Source organism: Hemiscyllium ocellatum, chromosome 8, assembly GCF_020745735.1.
Source record: "Hemiscyllium ocellatum isolate sHemOce1 chromosome 8, sHemOce1.pat.X.cur, whole genome shotgun sequence".
Lineage (NCBI taxonomy): Eukaryota > Metazoa > Chordata > Chondrichthyes > Orectolobiformes > Hemiscylliidae > Hemiscyllium > Hemiscyllium ocellatum.
Window position 1 is genome coordinate 111003596 of NC_083408.1, and position 25837 is coordinate 111029432.

At 42.3% G+C, this 25837-nt stretch overlaps 1 protein-coding gene across 1 annotated transcript in view; it reads right to left on the bottom strand.

The window, feature by feature from the left end:
• The window catches only part of rps6ka5 (ribosomal protein S6 kinase, polypeptide 5), a 237762-nt gene that overhangs the window by 70715 nt on the left and 141210 nt on the right, over positions 1 to 25837 (bottom strand). Inside the window, exons 4-5 of the mRNA XM_060829467.1 lie at positions 23502 to 23617; positions 14729 to 14836 (exon numbers count right to left, since the gene is read on the bottom strand). Coding sequence (XP_060685450.1) covers positions 14729 to 14836; positions 23502 to 23617 — 224 coding nt within the window. The remainder of the gene's footprint in view (positions 1 to 14728; positions 14837 to 23501; positions 23618 to 25837) is intronic.

Consider the following 25837-nt stretch of genomic DNA (forward strand, 5'->3'; position numbering starts at 1 on the left):
TTAAAAATGTTAAAAGGTGCATGATAACTATATTCAATAGGGATGATAATTTCAAACATGAACAGCCATTTCTACCAGTAAAAATGAGGTCTGCAGATGCTGGAGATCACAGCTGCAAATGTGTTGCTGGTCAATTCCTGAGATGCTGCCTGGCCTGCTGTGCTTTGACCAGCAACACATTTGCAGCCATTTCTACCAGACCATCTCATAAATTCCAATGGTTTTGGTGAAACAGATGCAACATGGAGTTGAGGATAGTCCATTCAGTCAAGGTTGGAGACCACAGGGGAGGGATAAGTGTACTATTTTCAGGTTAGCAGCTTGCTACTAATGGGGTATCTTAAGGATGGGTTGCAGCCTCAGCTACTTACTGTCTATATTACTGGCTTAGATGAAGTTGAACTTAGATAATCAATCCGCCTGATGATATAAAGTTAGTGGGAAATTAAACTGTGAGGAAGACAGAGTCTGTAAAATAAGTTACAAAAGGCTTTGTGAGGTTATCAGAAGAATGAAAAGAACTTTCTTAAAATAATGACAAAGAGTTTTTACTTACAACCTATAAGCCACATTGTGTCTGTTTTATTGAAAACATGGGAGGCTATGAGATAATTTGGTAGAAATGGCTGTTCATGTTTGAAGTTATTATGCTCTGATAAGGGAGGCCTACTGACAGAAATATCTTGAGCCATTTCAACTGTGATCCATTTGCATTTAAAAGGATTTATGTATGAGGTAAAAATATTCACTATGAATCTAAGCAAACTCAAGCTGTAAAAACACAACAGGATAGTTGAAAGCACAATCTGACCAGTTATAATTAAAGAACATTGAGTTCTATGCTTATTGTTGATGATTCTGTACAGCAGTCAAATGAAAGAAGCTTTGATCTAACTACAGATCAAAGGAAAAGGATTGCTGCAAGTGGAGTTAGCTCAAAAAATAATGTGTGTATATTTGAGTCTTCAGTGATTGCCAGTATTAAAATATGCTTGGGTCAATGTGAACACTACATGATCACAGTCTTTTTGAAAGGAAGGAAAGGGATGGGAGAAAGATACAAAGTCATCTGCAACTAGTTTCTTGAAAATCTTTGAGCAAAACTGTGGGTAATCATAGATCAATATAGTTTATTTCTTAATCTGGAATGGTATTTTCTGATTTGGTATTTCAAAACACCTGGATAAATGGACAGCCAAGACATTGAACCATCAGCAATTGCAGGCTGTCTTGTAATGTATTCTGGTCAAATCTTGCGACAAATTTAGAGATTGGTGCTGCCATGTTGGAGAAATGCACAAAGAATGGAAAATGGCTTATTAATCCATAACCAATGGACATAAACAGCAATCCTTTACAGCCAGGACCTGTCCCAGAGCATCTATGTACTTGTTGACAATCCTTCATCACTGCTGCATTTTTCAAGCATTAGCAGCAACCAAAAATGATTATCGATATGGTCCTGTCACACTCAAATTGGCACATTTTGTCAAAAAATAACAAATCCCAGATAGCTGGGGAATTGACAGCTCTGTACTTGGGTTCACTGCAATCTTGGAATTTTAGAAGCTCTTCTAATGGATTTCTCATCCTTGCAGAGTAACTAAAATAAAACTGATAGCATTTATAGTTATAATTGGTAGTGAGTACCTGGACAGTCACATTAAATTCAGGTTTCCTTTAAAGCTAATCAGGGATAGTATCTTGCCATAATGTGTGTTTTATTTGATGGTGGCGATGAACAAATATTTTTGCCCTTTTTGAGATATGGAGGATATCATATGAAAACTGCAAAAAGTACTTATTTTACAAGTGAAGGGAACAGCATAATATCATGAACATCAACTTCATAAGTAAGTTCTTGAGATTTCCATCACAAGTAGAACACATCTACATTAACTTCCAATACAGGATTCTATTTGGACAATATGCCTTTCCATTTTTATTTAAAGAGTAAAAAGTGAGGTCTGCAGATGCTGGAGATCAGAGCTGAAAATGTGTTGCTGGTTAAAGCACAGCAGGTTAGGCAGCATCCAAGGAACAGGAAATTCGACTTTTCGGGCCAGAGCCCTTCATCAGGAATGAGGAGAGTGTGCCAGGCAGGCATGAAATAATTTTGCATTATTTGTGGAATTTTGATCAGTCCCCCTTCATTTAATAGATATATGTGTTACAATAAAATAATGCAGCAAGGTGGAACCCATTTGGCCCATTATAACTGATTCAACTTATTCAAAAAGCTACTCAGCCATTCGGCCCATTGAGTCCACTCCTCCATTCAATCATGGCTGATGGGCATTTCAACTCAATTCTCCCCGTAGCCCTAAATTCCTTGCGGGATCAAGAATTTATCAATTTCTGCCTTGAAGATATTTCACGTCCTGGCCTCCACTGCACTCCGTGGCAATGAATACCATAGGGCCACCATTCTCTGGCTGAAGAAATGTCTCCTTGTTTCTGTTTTAAATTGACCCCCTCCAATTCTAAGGCTGTGCCCACGGATCCTAGTATCCCGCCTAACGGAAACAAATTCCCAGTGTCCACCCTTTCTAAGCAAAGCGTTATCTTGTAAGTTTCTATTAGATCTCCCCTCAACCTTCTAACTCTAATGAATACAATCCCAGGATCCTCAGCCATTCATCATATGTTAGGCCTACCATTCCAGGGATCATCCGTGTGAATCTCCACTGGACACGCTCCAGGGCCAGTATATCCTTCCTGAGGTGTGGGGCCCGGCACATGCACTACACAGGATACAGTCTTGCAGGATCCCTAATCCCTGGCCATCCTAATGTGTTGACTCCCTCTCTGCATACACCCCCCTTCCCCAGATATTACATTTCACTGCGAGCACACCAAACATTTGGAGAAAGAAGTCAAAGGAAGAAGAGGTGCTTTAGGATTTAGATGAAATCCTGTCTACAGGACCCAAAGCCCTATACATGACTTAGTCATCTTGCTTCTACATGTTGCAGTAGTTCTCACCTCAGACATCAAACCATGGTACAACCTGTGTGGATATCAATAGAGACTCAAACAAATAGATGTAGAGTCAAAACAGTGACACTTATAATTGCTTGACAATTCATGTACAGTGCAATGTCACCCATGCCTCAAAAGTGCCCTCAGTAGATTTTCTCTCCCTCCACTACATATCAGTATAATCATTGGTCCCTCAGTCGGGGTGAGAGGGAACCTGCTTAGTTGTGGAACCTTCTGGCCCTGAGGGTTTGTTTGGATGATCTGAGGTCACTTGTGTGTTTGCATGGCCTAAACATGCCAGAGCCAGGTGAACCCTCTTCGACTTGAACTTTCTAAGGAGGAAGGGGATGAACAGGGAAGAGATTGAGGGCCTGGCCACTTCTGGAGTGTTGAAGATGAGACTTCTGAGAGCCCTGCATATAGTTCCTTCTCAGGTTGGGGGTCACTGGCACTGCTTTGTTTCCTTGTGAGAAAGAGGAATCGGGAGTGCTCACCATGATCCCATACCCGTATTGCTATGACTTTGGCTGAAGTAATTGAGTGCAGGTGTGTGCACCTCTCCAGCACATCCTCAAGCTGCTGGACTGGCTCTACATCACATCTGCCAATCTGCATGTGGAAGCAGTCAGGTGGTCACGAGGGTCAAGAAAATATTGTTCATCTGGAAATTCCAATTTTTATTTTTGCCCTTTTTTCTGGTTAGGAAGGCATCAAGCCCAAACTCTACACACATTACTTCTGAGCTCAGGGTTCCCATTGTGAAGACAATAGCAAAGTTGGATTTCTGCCCCCATTGTTTTGAGTGGTGTTGAAAAACACACTGAGGCTGAAAGTTTGTGATCACTGGTAAGCATTTGTTGAATAAGAATGAAATGTTTGACACATTAAAATAAGCTGTTATTGTAGATTTATATTTCACTCAATAACTGATTACACAAGACTACATCCTGCAAAGTTGTTGTAGAGTCGCAGGTAGATAGGACAGTGAAGAAGGCACTGGATATGTTTTCCTTTATTGGTCAAGTGTATTGAGTACAGGAGTTGGGAGGTCATGTTGTGGCTGTACAGGACGTTAGTTAGGCCACTTTTGGAATATTGCGTGCAATTCTGGTCTCCTCCTTAACGGAAGGATGTTGTGAAACTTAAAAGGGTTCAGAAAAGATTTATAAGGATGTTGCCAGGGTTGGAGTATTTGAGCTATAGGGAGAGGCTGAACAGGCTGGGGCTATTTTCCCTGGAGCATCGGAGGCTGAGGGGTGACCTTATAGAGGTTTATAAAATGATCAGGGGCATGGATACGATAAACAAAGTCTCTTCCCTCAGCTGGGAGAGTCCAGAACTAGAGGGCATAGGTTTAGGGTGAGAAATGAAAGATATAAAAGAGACATGAGGGACAAATTTTTCACGCAGAGGGTGGTGCGTGAATGGAATAAGCTGCCAGAGGATGTGGTGGAGGCTAGTACAATTACAACATTTAAAAGGCATCTGGATGGATATATGAAAAGGAAGGGTTTGGAGGGATATGGGCTGGATGCTGGCAGGTGGGACTAGATTGGGTTGGGATATCTGGTCAGCATGGGCAAGTTGGGCCAAAGGGTCTGTTTCCATCCTGTACATGTCTATGACTCTTGACTCTATTAAACCGACAGCCATTGTCTAAATGTGGTCATGCATTACAGTACTTTGTACAATTGAGGAAGTGACGTACGCATTCAAATCTGTAAAACAATGTGCTAGAAAACTCAGTTGCCATGTTTAGGACTGAGATTTAAATGACCTATGATCTTTCGCTTTATTTTTAAAGCTAAAGATCTGCTTGAACATCAGAAATATATCTAAGTACCTGATACACTCCATTGATTGACAGACAATCTGCTTTGAAGTAGAAATGAACACCATACACTTAAAGTATGCCTTCTCATATTTAAGTTTTAATGGACTGCAGATTTGACATTTTCTAAGGTTTGTTTTGATAGTTGGGGCTATCATGGATGCTTGCGTGAGTTTCAAAAGATTCAGAACCACACTGCTCAACATTCACATTTTGTGTGATAGTTTTAAGAGTTTATTAAAATAGCACCAGTCTTAGTAAATAGTAAGGTGTTTTACAACAGATTGACCATTTGAGTGGACCATTTGAAAAGGCTTAATGGAGGAGTGTTTCTTCAGCATGATGTGCCTTTAGATATGACAGTTCTTATTAAAAAAAACTTTGAACTATTCAATTATATCTATTTTAAAGATATCCTATTCTAAATTTCCATCTGTAGTGGATATACTGAGTTGAGTGGCTACGATGGATATATGGGGGAATTGACAGGACATGAATGAACATAAAAATACAAGAATGGATAATGGTAGGGTGGGGGTATAGGGAGTTATAAGGAGGAGTGAAGGATATGAGGAGTTTGGGAGTTAGTTTTGGCATTTAGGGGGCATAAGAAGCACGTTGGAGAGTTGGATGATGTCTCAATGAACTGAGGCAGGCCTTCTAATCAGCTCTTCTCAACACCTGCACCCATACAATGCTGCCTCATAACTTAAGAAACCTCCTCCCCTGCCCACCTGAGAGAGGAAAATATGGCAGGTATGAACAGATATCTGGAACATGGGTTTTTGAAACCAGTAAATAGTTCAACCTGCATTTTCCAAGCCTAACATGAAGTTCCAGCTCAAGCAATGGGAGCTGGGAGTACAGTTACGATTTCATACAGAATTTAAATACATGATGCAATTGGGTGCATAAATGACAAATTACATGTTACACTTACAGGTTTATTTAAGGTTATGCTAGGAAGGTCAGCATTTGCTGCCTGCCTCTAATTACATTTGAGTGCTTTACTGTCCATATCAGAGGACTGTTAAAAGGCAACCACATTACTATGGATCTAGAATCACAGAAGGCAAATCCAAGCAAGGGCAGCAGACTTCCTTCCTTAAAGGACACATGCGAGCCAAATGGGTTTTTATGAAAACCAATAATGTTTTAATTTTAATTTGTTTTACTAACAGATTTAAATTGCTCCAGCTGCCCCAATGCATTAGTCTGAGGCTTTGGATTGCCATTCCAGTAACATTACTACTATGCCACATCCCCTAACCATGAATTGTGAAGTACTGAATTGGAGAAAGAGTGAGCCATGTAAGCAAACAGTGCAGAGAAAAACATTAGAAAATGTAGACTGTTAAAGGAATCCAGGAGTGAAAAACCAATATACAAAATCAATTAGGCAGCTCAAAGCCTGATATTATAGACTTACTCAGCTCAACTGTCTCAACACAATTCACAGCATCCACAATTAGTTGTTAAGTTGGATACATAATTGTCTCGGTCATAGAAGACAGAGGATAGTTGTGGAAGGGTGCTTTTCTGACAGGAGGTCTATAGCCAGTGGTGTTCCGTTGTTGTTTGTAATTTCTAAAGGATTTGGATGAAAATGCACATCTGGTTCGTAAGTTTGCAGATGAAAATTGGTGGAGTTGAGGATATTGAAGAAGGTTGTCAAAGCAGGATATAGATCAGTTGGAAAATAGGGTTGAGAAATGGCATTTGGAGTTTAATCCAGGCAAGTATGAGGTGATGCATTATGGAATGTAGAATGCAAGACAAAAGCAGGCAATAAATGGCAAGACCCTTAGAAGCACTCATATACAGAGAAAACTTGGGGTGCAAGACCAAAACTCACTGAAAGTGGCAACACAAGTGGATAAGGTGGTACTGCATGCTTGCCCTCATAGTTGGGGCAATGAGACATTGGCAAGTCATGTTGCAGCTGTATTAAGCTTTAGTTAAGCCACAATTGCAATGATGAGTGCAATTCTGCTCACAAAACTACAGGAAGGGTGTGGAGGCTTTGACGACGGGAACAAAAGAGGTTTACTAGGATGTTGCCTGGATTGGAGTATACCAGCTGTAAGGAGAGGTTGGACAAACTTGGATTGTTTTCACTAGAGTGTCGGAGGCTGAGGGGCAATTTGATACATGTATACAAATTATGAGAGGTATGAAAGGGTGGACAGTCAGAGTTTTTTCCCAGGTGGAAATGACAAATACTAGGGGTCATAGGTTTAAGCTGAGGCAGGAAAGATTTAAAGGAGATGTGCAAGTTTTTTTACACAATGCATGGTAGGTGCCTAGAACACACTGCCAGGGGAGGTGGTAGAACGGATACAGGAGGAATTTAGACAGACACAAGAGCAGGCAGGCAATTGAGGAGTACGGACCAGGTGCAGGCAGATGGGATTAGTTTAGAATAGCACCGTGATCGGTACAGAAATGGTGGGCCGAAGAACCTGTTCCTGTGCAGTTCTGTTTTACGTTTTTTGTAACTGGAAGGCAGCATCAGCACTTTCTCTAATGCAATGAGGGATAGCCAATAAATGTTAACCTAGCCAGCAATATCCTCATCTCATGAACAAATAAAACAAAATAAATAATATTTTTAAAATCAGTCTAACATGACTCAACCACATCACACCTGCCACATTTTCTGGCAATAGCAGTGGATATTGGTAGCGGACAGGCTGCTTACCGTTATATTTAAATCTACTTCTGACTGTGAAAGTGTAAGCCCAATTTGAAATCAACTGGTGATGCTTGGACTTTTTTTGGTGTCAGTAAAATTGGCATGAAATGGAGGTTTGGTACTCAGCCAAAACAATGGGAAGGAGGGCAGCTTTCCTAAAAATGCTCAAGAAAATATTATAGATTCAGATTTTACTGTCATGTGTACTAAAATATGGGGTACAAGAGTCCAGCGAAAAGTGTACAATGTTGCCATGGATGGCACCATCATAGGGCAAAAGTATCTAGGTACAAAATCTAAGTTACAGAAACAGTGAACTAAAGAAATAAGTTTAAAAAAAATTCTGTGCTACAGTCTTCTTAGCATAAATGTAGAAAAATAACAAAATAAAGAAATCTTCAGACTCTTCTCGACACAATCTTTGGCCTCCCAGTACTCATCTTTTCCAAACATAGGCCTCCCTATCTACTGACTGCAATTGTCTTCTCCTGCCCACCAATTTCCCTGATATGGCTACCCTGCACCCATCCTCCAGACTGCGACCAACCACACCATCTCACAGTCTTACTGCACACCAGGCTGTCCATAAAGATTGTTGCAGGGCTGGAGGCTGACTGAGGGCTTGTCAAAACAATTAGCCTTATATATTAGAAATATTGAAAAACACATTTTCCACAAATTAATTTTTTTGTTTACTTACAAAAGATGTCTGATTCAGTAGTATGACAATATTTACAAGTGCGCTGTCCATCAAGATATTTTAAAACAATTTCAGGAGTGCAAGCATATGATAGTCACAGAAGAACACTTGCTGCTGTACTTAACAAATAAAATCTTGCTTGTATAGGGTATTACTTTGCATGTAGGAACTAATGATTTGACTTTACAGATCTAAAGATTGTACAGTACTAATTTCTGCTAGCATTTTACAATATGTTTTAATATGTTTTACAATATGTTTCAGTTATCAAACAGTGCTAAAGAATGTGAATCTAATTTCATTTGCTAACTGAAATCTTTCAAAAAGCCTGCAGCTGGATCTCAATTTCCAACACTGCACTGCTAATAAAATATTCAAATACATTTCTCACATTTGACTTTCAGCTGGGTTGAAGCTGTTGTGTGCCTATGGGAACAATTTACATGCGGTATGATGCACTTTACATAAACTTGAGCTTGTAAGATAAACATCACAGATAAACTACCGGTTTTTGCAATAGTAAACCATCACTGACTGACCTGACTGGAGCCAAACATAGCTACATAGCTTCACTAACTTGACTGGGGATTGAAAGGGGAGGGGGTATACAATCCCACTGATCTAACTGGGTATGGGGTAATAGACTTTGGGGAGGGAATTTGTAATTAGATCCGACTGCTCTACACCAACATCATTAGTGTAGTCTCAATCAACAGTTGGGAATCAGAAAGCTTCCTGATCAGATCTGGAGTCAGACAAGGCTGCCCACTCTCTCCTGCTTTGTACTGAATAAAGCCTTTTGCTGAGTCCATCAGGAAGGATGCAAGCTTGAGAGGGTTGACTATTCCAGGTAGTGGAGGCTTGCAAGTCAAAGCCTTCCTGTAAGTGGATGGCATCACCATTTTCTGCTTGGATCTGTTATCAGTGTGTAGAGTCATGAGCATCTGGAACCAGTTCAAACTGGCCTCAGAAACCAAGGGACATTGGGGCAAGAACTAGGCCATGTTTTTTAAAGACTTTAAAATCTGGATTTTTCTTTTCTTTTAGCTCTGATTCTTTGATTTCTTCTACTAATTTTTAAAAAAGATTCTGGTTCTGTATGTGTGGAGTTTGCATATTCTCCCTGTGTGGGTTTCCTCCGGTGCTCCGGTTTCCTCCCACAATCCAAAAGATGTTCAGGATAGGTGAATTGGCCATGCTAAATTGCCCATAGTGCTCAGGGATGTGTAGGTTAGGGGCATTAGTCAGGGGTAAAATGTAGAGTAATAGGAGAATGGGTCTGGATGGGTTACTCCTTTGGAGAGACAGTGTGGACTTGTTGGGCCAAATGGCCTGTTTCCACACTAGGGAATCTAAAAATAAAATTTGAAGATGGCGCCAATGACTTTGTACATTTTTCACTGTACTCCTATATTCCTGTACTTGAATATATGTGACAATAAATTTAGTCCTAATTTTTTGGGAACTGGGCCAACCAATCCATTATCCTCTTCACCATCAGGACAGATTACCTGAAGGTTTGGAGGGGCTGGGGTATGTGCAAAACTGTTGGAGGGGTGTATCGCCAGGTTGAGGCAGAAACTGGGCCTTTGGAAGCATTTCTCCCTCTCCAATGTGGGTAAAAGTCTAGACATCAAATGTGGCATACTCTCTGCAGTTGCACATGGAATAAATCTAGCTCATTCCATGAACCAGCACCATTGCAGTCACCCAAGCCATCTTCCACTTCATCTGGAGGTCTAAGATGGACTATGTCTGCAGGGACAACATGTAAACAGCTCTGGAAAAGCGCTTAACAATGCACCCAGTGCCACCCTCATCCTGATAGCCATGCTATATGTAGACCTTAGTACACAAACGCCAAATGTAACTCCACATTGAGCTTTGACCTGTCCCCGGTGTTGCAAAGGATGGGAAATGCCAAAGAACACTCCAAATAGTTGGACCATTCCTTATCTCCTGTCCTTCATGGAGACATGTGCAAAGAAGAACACCTCTGACCACGTGTCAATCAGGAAGTGGTCACCGCATAGCGTCCTCGAGACCTTGCGGGAAAAGGGAAAGGTCAGCTCCCCTGACACCCACCTCCTGTCCTGAAGAAGTGTCACACCCAAAATATCAACTTCTGCACCTCCTGATGCTGTGTTCTTCCAATCTTCTGCCTGTCTACTTTGGATTCCAGCATCTGCAGTATATTTTGTCTCCAATGAAGATTGTTCTCTAAGCAGATTGTCAAAGTCATTTGGCAGAATCGTCATCACCACAGCTTTCCAACAAACACCAAGACATTGTTTCGCTGGTGGTGAGAAGGTCACTACCTGTGAGAACCTTCATGCAGGCCTGGCCTCTGTGCCACTGCACGCTGCCCTCGAAGTGGCTGCAGTGGGTAGAGACTATCACATATCTTCTGCTGGAATGAGGCTTTGCAAAGGAGGTCTGCAGAGAGATTTAGTGGTTTTTGTGAAGGCTTGTCTTGAGCAGCTCTATGATACAGGACTCTGTGCTCCATGGGCTGTTCCCCAGGATGCACACCAAAATCTTGATCAGATGGGCCAATGGGCTGAGAGAAAGTGAGGACTGCAGATGCTGGAGATCAGAGTCGAGAGTGTGGTGCTGGAAAAGCACAGCATGTCAGGCAGCATCTGAAGAGCAGAAGAATTGACATTTTGGGCATAAGCCCTTCATCAGGAATGAGGCTGTGGGTCGCAGCTGAAAGATACATGGGAGGGGGTGGGGTTTGGGGAAAGGTAGCTGAGAAAGGAATAGGTGGATGAAGATGAGGGAGAAGGTGTTAGGGCAGAGGGGAAAGTGAAGGACAGGTCCAGAGAGCGGTGCCAAGTTGGAGGCTAGGGACTGGGATAATGTGGGGGGAGGGGAAAAGAGGAAGCTGTTGAAATCCACATTTATCCTGTGTGGTTGCAGGGTCTCTAGGCAGAATATGAGACGTTCCTCCTCCAGGCGTCGGGTGGTAACGGTTTGGCAGTGGAGGAGGCCCAGGACTTGCATGACCTTGACGGAATGGGAGGGGGAGTTGAAGTGTACAGCCACGGGCGGTGGGGTTGGTAGGTGCGGATGTCCCAGAAAGTTCTCTGAAACAATACGCAAGATGTCCTGTCTCCCCGATGTAGAGGAGACCACACTGGGTGTAATGGATGCAGTAGACGACATTGGTACAGGTAAATGTTTAACAGATGTGGAAGAATCCCTTGGGGCCTTGGACGGAGATGAGGGGTATGGCGTGGGCCCAAGTTTTGCACTTCCTGCAGTGGCAGGGAAAGGTGCCAGGAGTGGGGTCTGGGCTGGTGGGGGTATGGACCTGACAAGGGAGTCATAGATGGAATGGTCTTTTCGGAATGCTGATAAGGGTGGGGAAGGAATACATCTCTGGCAGTGGGGTCCGTTTGAAGATGGCGGAAGTGGCGGAGGATGATGTGTTATATACAGAGGTTGGTGGGATGGAAGGTGAGGACCAGGAGGGTTCTGTCCTTGTTGCGTTGGGAGTGGCGGGGTTCAGGGCAGTGGTGTATGAAGTGGAGGAAATGCGCTGGAGGGCATTGTCAATCACATGGGAAAGGAAGTTGCGATCGTGGAAGAAGAAGGCCATCTGGGACTTTCTGAGGTGGAACTGATCATCTAGGAACAGATGCAACAGAAGTGGAGGAATTGAGAATAAAGGAAAGCATTTTTACCGGAGGTAGGGTGGGAGGAGGTGGAGTCTAGGTAGCTTTGGAAGTTGGTGGGTTAGTAGTATATGTCTGTAGTTAGTCGGTCGCCAGAGACATTAATGGAGAGGTCCAGGAAGGGGGAGTGGGGGTGTGGTGGGGAAGAGGTGTCCGAGATGGTCCAGGTGAATTTGAGGTCGGGCAGAAGGTGTTGGTAAAGTTGATGATCTGTTCAACCTCCTCGTGGGAGCACAAGGCGGTGCCAATCCAGTCATCGATGTAGCGGAGGAACAGGTAGAGGGTGGTGCTAGTGTAACTGCGGAAGATGGACTGTTCCACGTATCCAACAAAAAGGCAGGCATAGCTGGGTTCCAAGTGGGTGCCCATGTCTACCCCTTTGGTTTGGAGGAAGTGGGAGGATTGGAAGGAGAAGTTGTTGAGGGTGAGGACCAGTTCAGTTAGGCGGATGAGGGTGTCGGTGGAAGGGTACTCGTTGGGACGGCGTGAGAGGAAGAAACAGAGGGCTTGGAGACCTTCGTCGTGGCGGTTCGATGAGTACAGGGACTGGATGTCCATGGTGAAGGTGAGGTGTTGGGGACCAGGGAAATGAAAATCTTGGAGGAGGCGAAGGGCATGGGTGGTGTCCCGAACGTAGTGGGGAGTTTAGATTAGATTAGATAAGATTACTTAGTGTGGAAACAGGCCCTTCGGCCCAACAAGTCCACACCAACCCGCCGAAGCGCAACCCACCCATACCCCTACATTTACCCCTTACCTAACACTATGGGCAGTTTAGCATGGCCAATTCACTTGACCCACACAGCTTTGGACTGTGGGAGCAAACCGGAGCACCCGGAGGAAACCCACGCAGACACGGGGAGTTCCTGGACTAAGGGGCACAGAAGGGTGTCGAGGTAGGAAGAGATGGGTTCGGTGGGACAGGCGGAGGCTGAGACAATGGGTCGATCAGGGCAGTCAGGTTTGTGGATTTTAGGAAGGAGGTAGAATTGGCCAATGCGAGGTTCACAGGCAATGAGGTTGGAGACTGTGGATCCCCTGAGGTGGTGAGGTTGTGGATGGTCTGGGAGATGATGATTTGGTGATGGGAGGTGAGGTCGTGATCGAGAGAGCAATAGGAGGCTGTATCTTCAAGTTGGGGCCTGGCTTCAGCTGTGTTAGAGTCGGGGCGCCACACTACTACTGTGCCCCCCCTTTTCTGCGGGTTTGATGGTGAGGCTGGAGGTTGGAGCGGACGGAATGGAGGGCTGCACTTTGTGAGGGCAGGAGATTGGAGTGGCTGAGGATTTTAAAATTGATTTCAAATTTCACCATCTGCCGTGGTGGGATTCAAATCCTGGTGCCCAGAACATTATTCTAGGTTCCTGGATTAATAGTCAAGGGATAATACCACTGGGCCATTGCCTCCCAGATACATGAAAGTTAATGTTCTGATCTTTCAGTCTGATTAGACCAGATTAACAACTCATATTCTGTGAGGTCCACCTGGCTGACCTCATTACACACACAACATGTTCAGTTACTGGCCTTCCCGATGCCTCAAATGTATGTAAATATAGACTTGTATAAATAAGAAACGCCTTAGGACTGTTTGTTCTCCACATGTAAAGACTGTACAACATCGAACTGCTCTTGTGGTTATATATGTATATCGATTATTTTATGAATAAAGTATATTTTTCAAATAGTAAAGAACACAATTCCACTGACCTAATTGGTGGTGTAGGGGCTATACAGCTCTACTGACCTGATTGGGGATGGGCAATACAGTTTTGTCTTGTCAACGATTTTCACTTATTGTGAATTTTATTTTACCAAAAAAACCCAGCTAAGGCAGATGGAAGGAGGAAGCCCCAGGCATGTTTGTTTCCAATCAGTTGCCAGGATTTACAAGCATGACTAATGTTTTATTCTTTCTCAGTATGAAGAATAATATAAGGGTTTAATAGTAAAATAGAATGGCAGAGGTAGTAGCTCACAGATGCAAACTATCACTATTCAAAGGCATAAGCAATGGAATCGTCCTAACAGCATAAAAGGTCATCAAACCAATTAAAACTGGAATCTTAGGCAAAGCAGTGAGGTCAGCGAGACAGAAAAGATACACACGATTGTATATGTGGCTGAAAAAAACAGATTTGCTGCCAAAGCTTTTTTGCCTCATATTCATCAGGACAAACAAGAATGCCACATTTCTAAAGAACCAGCAGTCTTCACTGCATGTGAAAATCGTGCTGATTAGTTGACAAGTTGACTGATTCATGGAGGTAATACCAAGGAGAATATACCCCAGGGAAATATTATACCCCCACGTTTTTGTTTAATTTATATTCAGGGTCTGTCCTCTGCAAACAGAATAAGCACTGTGAATTAAACGATAGGGTAGGTGCAACAGTTCCATGGCAATGCCTTGAACAATTAGAGACCATGCATTATCCAATCAGCAGCCTTTCTCATGCAGTAGAAATTATTATTCTCTGAGAAATTTGGAACTCGTGATCCTGTTCTGATGTGTGCATTGAAAAGCTTTGTCAGCTTGCCTCTTTTTTCAGCAATACTTATGTAGTGTAAAAGAAATATACATTGTCTCTCCAACTTGGAGAGACAATATAAAACCAAGGCCAATGGTAATCTCAATCCCACTGAGCCACACTGGATTAAATATTTTTCTGATCTGAATAAGGTTTGAGAAAAATATTACTTTGGCAAAATAGATCAGATTCACATCAGTGTTAAAGACTGCAATCCCAATCTGTTATTTGAAATTAATTTTTGAATACACACCATTGCATTAATCAACGAAGCATAGATGTTGTTGCAACGAAAGGCAAAATACTTACTTCGTCTATTAGAAACTCTTTACTGAGTCCAAAATCTGTTAGAACCACATGGCCATTACTGTCGAGAAGTATATTTTCCAGTTTAATATCTCGATATATAATTCCAAGCTGTGAAAACACACAATAAGCAAAAGTTACAAATTTTCTCCTCCACAGTGTTTCAAAAACTTGAAATCCGATGCACCTTATTTTCCAGACAAGCCAAAATAATTTTTAAAATATTTAAATGTGTTGATAACTATAAAGTACAGACAATATTCCTGCACCAGCGTCATAGTGAAACACAGCATGGAAACAGACCCTCCGGTCCAAGAGTCCATGCTGACCAGATATCCTAAATTAATCTAATCCCACTTCCCAGTGTTTGGCCCATATCCCTCGAAACCCTCTCGAATCATGTACCCAACTAGATCCTTCTCAATGTTGTAACTGTACCAACCTCCATCACTTCCTCTGACAGTTAATTCCACACACGCAATATCTTCTGCATGAAAACATTGCCCTTTGGGTCCCTTTTAAATCTTTCCCTGCTCATTTTAAACGTGTGCCCTCTAGTTTTGGACTCCCCTACCTTGGAGAAAAGATCTTGCCTACTCACCCTATCCATGCCCCTCATGTAATTTACCCATCTCTCAAAAGGCCCACTGTCTGCTGCTCATTGTCTTTGGTATAATCTTTAATAGTATGTAGAAGCTACTTGACCAACCAGAGGCAACAGGAGAGGTGTCATGGTCAAGTCTGATATTGCCCTCAGCCAAGATTCATATTTGTGGACTTCCAACATGGAATACTGGGTAGTGATTAGGAACAGAAACCCAAGATTTTCATTTTTTTATTCACTTGTGGAATGTGGGCTGGTCAGCAGCATTTATTGCCCATCCCCATTTGCCCTTGAGAAGGTAATAGTGAGCTGCCTTCTTGAACCTCTGCAGTCCACCTGCTGTGGGTTGACCCATAATGCCCTTAGGGAGGGAGTTCCAGGATTCTGATGTAGTAGCAGTGAAGGAATGACAATATGTTTTCAAGTCAGGATGGTGAGTGGCTTGGAGGGGAACTTGCAGATTATCATGTTCTCATCTATCTTCTGCCTTTATCCTTCTAGATGAATGTGGTCATGGGTTTGGAAGGTGCTGTCTGAGGACTTTGGTGGATCTCTGCAGAGCTACTTTGTCCCGGAAGGTGTCAAGCTTCTTGAATGGTTTTGGAGCTGCACCCATCCAAGCAAGTTGGATGATAGTAAAATGAAGGGTATTTAGGTTAGTCTGATCTTAATGTTGAATAAAAAGCCAGCACAACATTGAGGGCCAAAGAGCCTGTACTGTGGTGTACTGTCCTATTCCATCACACTCTTGATTTGCACCTTGTTTATGATGGATAGGCTTTTGGGGGTGGTCAGGAGGTTAGGTACTTGCCGCAATATTCCGAGCCTCTGACCTGCTCTTGTAGGCACTGTGTTGATATGGCGAATTCAGTTGAGTTTCTCTATCCGTGACACAGACATCAATGCAGCATCCTCACCATTGCTCAGCCAAAACCAGATACATCAGCACAGTCTGGCAATCAAGCTTAGGACCTTTCCTATCAGAGCAGTTACTATATTTCAAAAAGCACTCAACTCTCTCTGCACCAATTCTGTTTCACAAAGGCGAGGTAATGGTCGTCGGAAGGATGGACCCCTATGTCTTCTAGAGGCCGAACACCAGCTCTCTGACACCATGTCTGACCTCTCCCTTGACCACAACCCCACTCTGGCCCATCAGCCCAAAATCACTTACACTGTTTGTGCCCTCATTGCCTCTGGTCATCTACCCTCCACTGCCTCCAACCTCATGGCCCCCAGCCTCACACTGCCCAGTTCTACCTGCTCCCCAAGATCCATAAGCCCAACACCCCAGCTCACCCATTGTCTTCAATGCTCCTGCTCCACTGAATGTATTTCCTCCTACCTCAACTCCAATCTCTCCCCCTTGATGCAAACATTTCCCACCTACATCCGTGACACTAACCACACCCTCCACCTCTTCAGTAACTTCCAGTTCCATGGCACCCAGTGCGTTATCATCACTATGGACATGCCGTCATTATAAATGTCCATACCCCAACAGGGATGGCCTCCAGGCCTTCAACATCTTCCTCTCCAAAAATCCCAACCAGTCCCCCTCCACCAATACCCTCCTTTGCCTTGCCAAACTAGTCCTCACCCTTAATAACTTTTCCTTGGCCATTTGGATGGGCCCGAGCTATGTCTGCCTCTTTGTCAGCTATGTCAAACAGTCCCTCCTTAGTACCTACACAGGCACTGTGTCCCAACTCTTTGCCATTACATCACTGACTATATCAGTGAGCATCCTGTGCCCACGCTGAACTGAAGCAGTTCATCAAGTTCACCCACAACTTCCACTCCTCTTTTCACTTGGTCTACCTCGGATACCTTCCTCCTCTTTCTTGACCTCTTCATTTCCATCGCCGATGACAGTCTGTCTATAAACCCACAGTCTCCCATAACTACCTGGACTACACCTCCTCCCACTTAGTATTCTACAAGACGTTCATCCCGTTTTCCCAATTATTCTGCCTCCATCACATCTGCTTGGATGAAGAGACATTCCACTCCCAAGTATCCCAGATGTCCACCTATTTTGAACAACGTGCTCTTCCCTCCTCTGTCATTCAGACACCACTCCACCACACCTCCTCTATTACCTGCTCCACTGCTCTAAACTATCCTCCTCCAAACGCAAAGAAGACAGGGTGCCCCTTATCCTCAACTACCACCCTACCAGTCTCTGCATCCAATGTATCATCCTTAAACACTTCCGCCAACTCCGAAGAACATCTTCCCCTCCCCACCCCTCTCTGCCTTCACCAATCCTTGGTTCGCGCCACTCTCCCCACCAAACCCCCTCCCCAAACCCCCTGTACCTTCCCTGCAACCGTAAAAGACCGGTTTCATTCCCTAATAACACAAATTCATCACCGTCTGATTATAGGTTATTCCTCATCTTAGTTCGAAATGGTCAACTCTTCACTTGGAGGCTGTGTGCTGTGGTCTTGGTGTCTCCTATTAGTGGAAAAACCTTCTCCACGTTCACTCTATCCAGACTTCTCAGTATTAAGTTTCAAACACATTCCCCCACCAATCCTTCTAAATTCCATCGAATACAGACCCAGAGTCCTCAACCTCTCCTCAGATGACAAGCCCTTCATTCCTGAGATCATTCTTGTAAACCTCACTGTGTGTGTCCCCTTCAGAGTCAGCACACCCTTCCTTAGGTACATGCCCAAAACTCTCAATATTCTAAATGCAGTCTGATCACAGCTTTATACAACCTCAGCAGTGTATCTGTTCAACAAGGTTCCCCATGGGAGACTAATGAGCAAGGTTAGATCTCATGAAATACAGGGAGCACTTGTCAATTGGATACAGAACTGGGTCAAAAGGTAGAAGACAGAGTGGTGGTGGAGAATTGTTTCTCAGACTGGAAGCCTGTGACCAGTGGAATGCCACAAGGATCGGTGCTGGGTCCACTATTTTTCATCATTTATATAAATGATTTGGATGTGAGCATAAGAGGTATAGTTAGTAAGTTTGTTAATGACACCAAAATTGGATGGGTAGTGGACCGCGAAGAAGGTTATCTCAGATTACGACAGGATCTTGATCAGATGGGCCAATGGGCTGAGAAGTGGCAGATGGAGTTTAAATTAGATACACGTGAGGTGCTGCATTTTGGGAAAACAAATCTTATCAGGACTTATATGCTTAATGGTAAGGTCCTAGGGAGTGTTGCTGAGCAAGGAGACTTTGGAGTGTAGGTTCATAGCTCCTTGAAAGTGGAGTCGCAGGTAAATAGGATAGTGAAGAAGGTGTTTGTTATGCTTTCCTTTATTGGTCAGAGTATTGAGTAAAGGAGTTGGCAGGTCATGTTGCAGCTGTACAGGACATTGATTAGGCCACTGTGGGAATATTGCGTGCAATTCTGGTCGCCTTTCTATCGGAAAGATGTTGTGAAAAGTCTTTTCCTGGGGTAGGGGAGTCCAGAACTAGAGGGCATAGGTTTAGGGTGAGAGGGGAAAGATATAAAAGAGACCTAAGGGGCAACTTTTTCACACAGAGGGTGGTACGTGTATGGAATGAGCTGCCAGAGGAAGTGGTGGAGGCTAGTACAATTGCAACATTTGAAAGGCATCTGGATGGGTATATGAATAGGAAGGGTTTGGAGGGTTTTGGTGCTGGCAGGTGGGACTAGATTGGGTTGGGATATCTGGTCAGTATGGATGAGTTGGACCGAAGGGTCTGTTTCTGTGCTGTAAATTTCTATGACTCTTGTATTTTCGACTTCTCAAAATGAATATCAGCATTGCATTTGTCTTCCTAACTGCCAACTGAACCTGTAAAATAACCTTAAGAGAATCCTGAATTAGGACTCTTAAGTACCTTTGCACTTTAGAGAACTGTTTATGCCTCAATTCTCCCAACCAAAGTGCATAACCTCATGTTTACCCACATTGCATTCTATCTACCCCTTTTTTGCCCACTCTGCTAAACTGTCCGAATCCTCCAACTGACCGCTTCCTCAATACTACCTGTCCCTCAATCTATGTTTGCATCATGTTAACAACAAAGCCCTGTCCAAAAATGTAATGTATAACGTGAATTATTGTGGCCCCAACATTGACCTCTGCGAAATGCCATGTGTCATCAGCTGTCATCCTGCAAAAGACCTCTTTATCACCATTCTCTGTTTTCTGCCAGTTAGATAATTCTTCATCCTTGCCAGCATGTTACTGTAATACCATGTGCTCTTATTTTATTTTGCAGCCTCCTGTGTGGCATCTTGTCAAAAGTCTTCTGGAAATCTAAACAGATCACATACGCTGGCTCTCCTTTGTCTAACTTGCTCATTATCTCCACAAAGAATCCCAACAGATTTGTCAGATATGACTTTCCCTTGATGCAGCCATGCTAACTCAGTCCTATTTTGCCATGCACTTCCAAGTAATCTGCAACCTTATCCTTAATAATGGACTTTAAAATCTTACCAACAACCAAGGTCAGGCTAATCAGCCAAGAGTTTCCTGCCTTCTGCTCCCCGCCTTTCGCAAACAGGAGTGTTACTTTAGCCATGTGCCAGTCCTCTAGGACCCTCCCTGACTCCAGAGATTCATGAAAGATCACCACCAATACCCCACAATCTCCTCAGCTATCTCTTTCAGAACCCTGGGGTGTAGTCCAACTGGTCGGGATGATTTACCCATATTTAGACCTTTCAGTTTCCACATCACCTTCTCCTTTGTAATGACACTAATCACCTCTGTCCCCTGAAGTTCTTGCATGCTGCTGGTATCTTGCACTATGAAGACTGAGGCAAAGTACGTATTCAGTTCCTCTGGCATTCTTGTGTTCCCCATTACTATTCTCCAGCATCATTTTCTAGCAATCCAATGTTCACTCTTGCAAAGCTTTTATTTCCATATAAGACTCATTTAATCATCTTTTATATTACTAGCTAGCTTACCCTCATATTTTATCTTCTACCCCCAAATGGTTTTTTAAGTTATGCTCTACCGGTTTTTAAAGACTTCCCAATCCTCTGGTTTTCTACTTATCTTCACTACATAGTATGCTTTTCCTTTTGGTTTTATGCTGTCCCTTAATCCCTTTGTCAGTCATGGCTGTTGACTCCTATTAATTGTTTTGACTAATTCAGCACCGTAGGGATGTATTTTTCATGTGCATCCTAAATTACCCTCAGAAACTCCTGATGTTGCTGCTCCACCCTCCTCCCTGCTAGGTTCCCCTTCCAATCAACTCTGGCCAGCTCCTCCCTCATGCCTTTGTAGCTACCTTTCCTCTTTCAGAGGCAATCAACATTTGTCAGGACAAAGTACAGCCTTCCTGAAATGAAATTCAAAATGGAGTCAAAAGCAGTCCGTGTTGTTCATATTAGCTTAATTTCTGAGATCAGGTAAAAAGAAAGGTTGGAATGAGGAAGGGTTAAATTAGTCTAATAAGCGCACTCTTTCCATAATTAACTGGTTGCAAGTTCAAACATGGACTCTCTTTCTACTCAAGATTTCAATGCCTCAAGTGTAGTTACAAATGAGCAGGCTGGTACAACAAAAGGGTATTCCATGCCAGTCAAAATTGGGCAGGTAATACAGTGAAATTGTTTGATGTGAATATTTGAATAAGATCGGAGTAAGTAAATCAGGTGGATTAGACAGGAGTCAGGCAAGTATTTACATGAACGTAAGTCAAATACAAAACCTGAAAATGCTGGAAACACATAGCACAGCCAGAATTTGCACAGAGAACTATTGTCTTAACATTGCAGACTATAAACCCTCATTATAATTTTAAAAGGAGCAAGCATTTTAAGAGCATCAGGACAAAGCATATGGGAAGGAAAAAGCTAGAGAGAAAGTAGCGGTGGAATTATCTGTAGTTTATTTTGAAGAGACAAAGAAAATAGACAGGTAATCTGTACACCAGACAATGGAAAGAGGTGTTAAAAGAAGTTAATGGCACTAGAGGCTTCCTTTAGTGCTACAATGATTCATCAGAAACAAAGGCAGTAAGAGACAATAAAGGTATAGGTGTTGAAAGCTCATCAAAGAACTCTGTATTCATATAGCATCTTGCATGTACTTAAAGACATTTGAACATAAAATGGGAAATTGTTAAAAAGAGCAAAGTCCATGGCTTTGAAAAACAGGCCAAACAAGCCTAGGTAATATGCTAGAATACTTATTGGCTAAAAATTAGGGATTCATTAGATAGAAAAATGGAAAACATAATGCCCTTACTTAAAACGGAGCTTGAGAAACTCATAACTCTATATTCACACCAGGAAACTATTGACAAACAATTGCCAAAACAATTGTCAAGACCAAATTGATGGAACATTAAGGAAGATCAAAACTACATGGTAAGATTGAGTCTGGACATACAAAATGAGTTGGTTAAAAATCACACAACACCAGTTTATAGTTTTGGAGAAAGCTAGTGCTTCCAAATAAACCTGTTGACTATAATCTGGTGTTGTGTGATTTTTAACTTTGTACACCCCAGACCATCAGCAGCACCTCCACATCATGTACAAAAGGAAGTCATTTGTGATCAAGTTAACAGATTTTGTTTTGACAAAGTGACTAAATGAATTGCTTTGGGATGGTTTATTATGTTAAATGCCCTTCTATAAAGCTTTGTTATAATTGTTAAGGGTGAGAATGTAATGATAGCTTCTTTGGGTTTACAAGATATCTCCTGCAAAAAAAAACTAGTTGATAAAATCAGGAGACACAATGTTGGCTCAAAGGAATGAATCTCAGCTTGGCAATAATAGAATAAAAAATGTGTAATGAAATCCAATCTGAGACAGAGGAATGACAGGCAAGGTTCCCTCCGCGCCCCCCCCCCCCCCCCATCTGTATTAGAATTGGTACTTCCAACACTTATTGATGATTGGAAGAAGGAGCCAATAGAATTAATAATTTATATTTATATAGTGCCTTTAATGATGCAAGGCATTTCACAATAACATTATTATTTAGGCTGCAGTGATGGAGGTTGGTTACACGGGACTGTATGCAAAATGATTAAGGAGAAAGTAGGACCGCAGATGCTGGAGAGTCAGTCGAAAAGTATCACGCTGGACTTCCTAATGAAAGGCTTATGCCCAAAAAATTGATACTTCTGCTCCTCAGATGCTGCCTCACCTGCTTTTCCAGTGCCACACTTTTAAATTATTAAACAAAATAGTCCAAACATATTTATGCTTCTACATTTACAAAGAAAACAGGATTCTTAATCTCCTGAAATTTGCAGAAATTGTAGAGATATTAATTACAGACTGTAGGAATTAGAGGCAGTTCAGTTCACCATGGTTTTGCTAATGTTAGCTCTTCTCCTTGAATGACCCACATTTCCCAGTTCTTTTGGCTGAATGATTCGCATTCTTCACTTTCAAATTGTCCAAAAAAAAATTCCCTATCTAAATGCTGTTCAGTAGGAGATGCACTGCAGAAATTTATTAAGGATCCTTGGACAGCACCTTCCATCTATAAGGACAAAGGTAGCAGATATCGACAGCAATTGGAAAGCTGTGATTCAAGAAGACATCTCACCATCACCTTAGCCACCACTACCATCCACCTCAAAGGATATGGGAAGAAAGTGGAAATAGGGTACTGAGTTTAATAATCAGCCATGGTCACACTGAATGGTGGGGGAGGCTCAAAATTGCCTGCTCTTGGTCCTATGTTTCTCAGTTTCTCAAAAGCAGCCAGACATGAGCAATAAATGTTGGCTGAACCAGTGATGCCCACATCCTATGAAGACAATTTTTAAAAATATGATGTTACAGCTACACACAGTCAATAACAAATAGAATGTGGTCCTGTTATCAGTTTACATCCTCTCATAGAAATTTTTCTATTTTACACATTAAAGGGGTTAGCAGCTTTCTAGTCCAGTGACATTTCAACTACACACTACATCACTGATAAGAGATTACAACCAGGAAATATTAAATTTACACAAGCAACAAAGCTTTTTACTTTTCAAACTAACTAACTAACTGTACAAGTGTCAGCACAGATAAAACAAAGCAATAAAGACATTTGCAATTTTCTTTAAAATTTCAGAAGCACTGGAGTTAAGATATTCACCTAATCCATGTCTTGTATCCTGTACACCTAGTCAACTGCAGAAATACACAGAGAATGCATTTGCCAAATGTAGTTCTTGACCAGTAAATGTACAGCTTACCTTATGTAGATGCTCCAGTGCTAGCACTATCTCCCCACTGTATATTCTCACTGCATGCTCTGTGAAACGTTCCCTCTGCGACAAGTGAGTAAACAATTCCCCTCCATTCACATAGTCTGTTACACAAAATAAAACATTATACATGAGAATTATACCATAGCAACCAAAATATCACAACATAGAAAGTTTACAAATACAAGACAGATATTATGAAACAGAAACTTGTGTTCAGCAGCACAAATCCATAACATTATACACATAGAAATTCAGCTTTTAATTTTTCTCATGTGTATTTAAAAGTTATTAAAACCAATTTTGCACTGTAACTCTTGCACGGTGGCTAGCATTGCTGCCTCAGAGCACCAGGGACCCAGGTTTGATTCAAGCCTTGGGCGACAGTCTCTGTGGAGTTTGCACACTCTCACAAGTCTGCGTGGATTTCCTCCGGATGCTCCAATAACCTCTCACAGTCCAAAGATCTACAGGTTAGGTGAATTGGCCATGCTAAATTGCCCATTGTGTTCAGGGACATGTAGGTTAGGTGCATTTGTTAGGGGTAAATATAGGATAGGGGAATGGGTCTGGTTGGGTTACTCTTTGAAGGGTCGGTGTAGACCTGTTGGGCCATGGGCCTGTTTTCACACTGTAGTGATTCTATGTCTTATGAAATGTAGCCCAGCAAAGCAATCATGTTTCTGCAAGTCTCATTTTTCGTAAGATTTCTGATATGCCTGATAAAATTGTACATGAAAAATGTAGGCAAAAAAGTCAGCTGGTTTGAAGGCTGGTTATCTTTTCACCAGAATGCACAACGCAAAGATTTATATTAGAGCTTTACACTTGAGGAATTCTGACTACATTTGAAATTTAAGGACATAACAAGCAACACAGAGCTGACAGTATTCTGGCTCAATCAATAAATATAGGAATGAATAAGCATCAGCCATTAGGGACAACTGCATAATCAAACACTTGTGCACTCAACCCTGAAGAAAAAAGAGCTAGCACAACATTTTAAGATCCACAGGCCAGCATCCTGTTTAATTTTATAAGCTAAGGACAAGCCAATCTGGAGTTAGTAGTTCCATTAGTTCAATTTATGTCAAGCAGGTGTCAAAGTTTTGTCAAGGCACTAACAAGCCATATTTTTGCAGAGTGTTCAACAAAGCAAAAAAAAACAAAGCGGATAAAGCACAATTGGAAGTTTGGTTCCAAATGAACTAAGCCGAAGTGCAAACCCATGAATATTTTGCTGATGGTGGTGGACAGACAACCAAAAAAATTAATAATAGTTAGAAATGCTAAAAACCATCATGACCATTAACCATTTTCAACATAATCTTCAATAAGACAAAAAACCAATAACATTAACATATCACCAGCTTAGGGTTGAATCTTCTACTCCAGAAGTCAACACATTCTCAGGCAGCAAGTGCACTTAAATAGGTGAGGTGGTGGCATATTCAAACCTTACCACTTTCTCGATTCCACTGCAGTTTAGTTCTAAGTACGAAGGTCAATGGTAGACATTCCCACCTACTACCTAATGAGGTCCTTAAGTGACCAATTAAGGATCACTAAGGGCTTGAACATAGCCATTCTCTCAGCTACAGACAGCCCCTGTCACCATGCAGCCCATCACCTCGAAGGGTGGGGAGGACTTGATCAAAAATGCCTGATTAAGGATCTGGGCATATGATAGGGCAGGGATGTCTGCTAGGAGCAAACCCCTGTCCTAACTTCTGACTTCCACATCGAACTGAGAAATCCAACTCCCCGCGCCCCCCTCAACAAAATTACTTACATTAGTCTGGGTTCTCTGTGATCCTGGGGCTTTTCTCACAGTAACCACACTTCCTCCATGATGTTTGGTGCAAGAACAGGCAGCCTCCAACTGGCTAGATCTTCTATCCCAGGGTTCTTAATTGCAGTGGAAGTCTAGCCATTGGACTTGCCAGCGCCTGATTTGAGTGTTATTTTGAGAGCCTTTCCTAATACAGCCAGCATAGATCTCACACTGGCTCTCCATGGTCTGATCAGAACCACTGTGTCCACAGCTTTTCAACCTCAATATCAATTTCTAATTGAGAGAATTCTAATCTCTCGACTTCTTTGATGGTGTAACAAACTCAAGTAAATTGTTGTAATTCTTATGACACATTGGACTTTAACCTCCAAAAGGCTTTCATCAAAGGGGTATAATTATCTAATGTTTTTGGGATTGAGAGAAAACCTGGAATCAGATGAGGAATTGATTAAAACACAAGAAACAATGAGTATGGATTGAAGGGTCAGGGTTTAGATCACCACTGTCCCTAAATTATATCAATGACCAA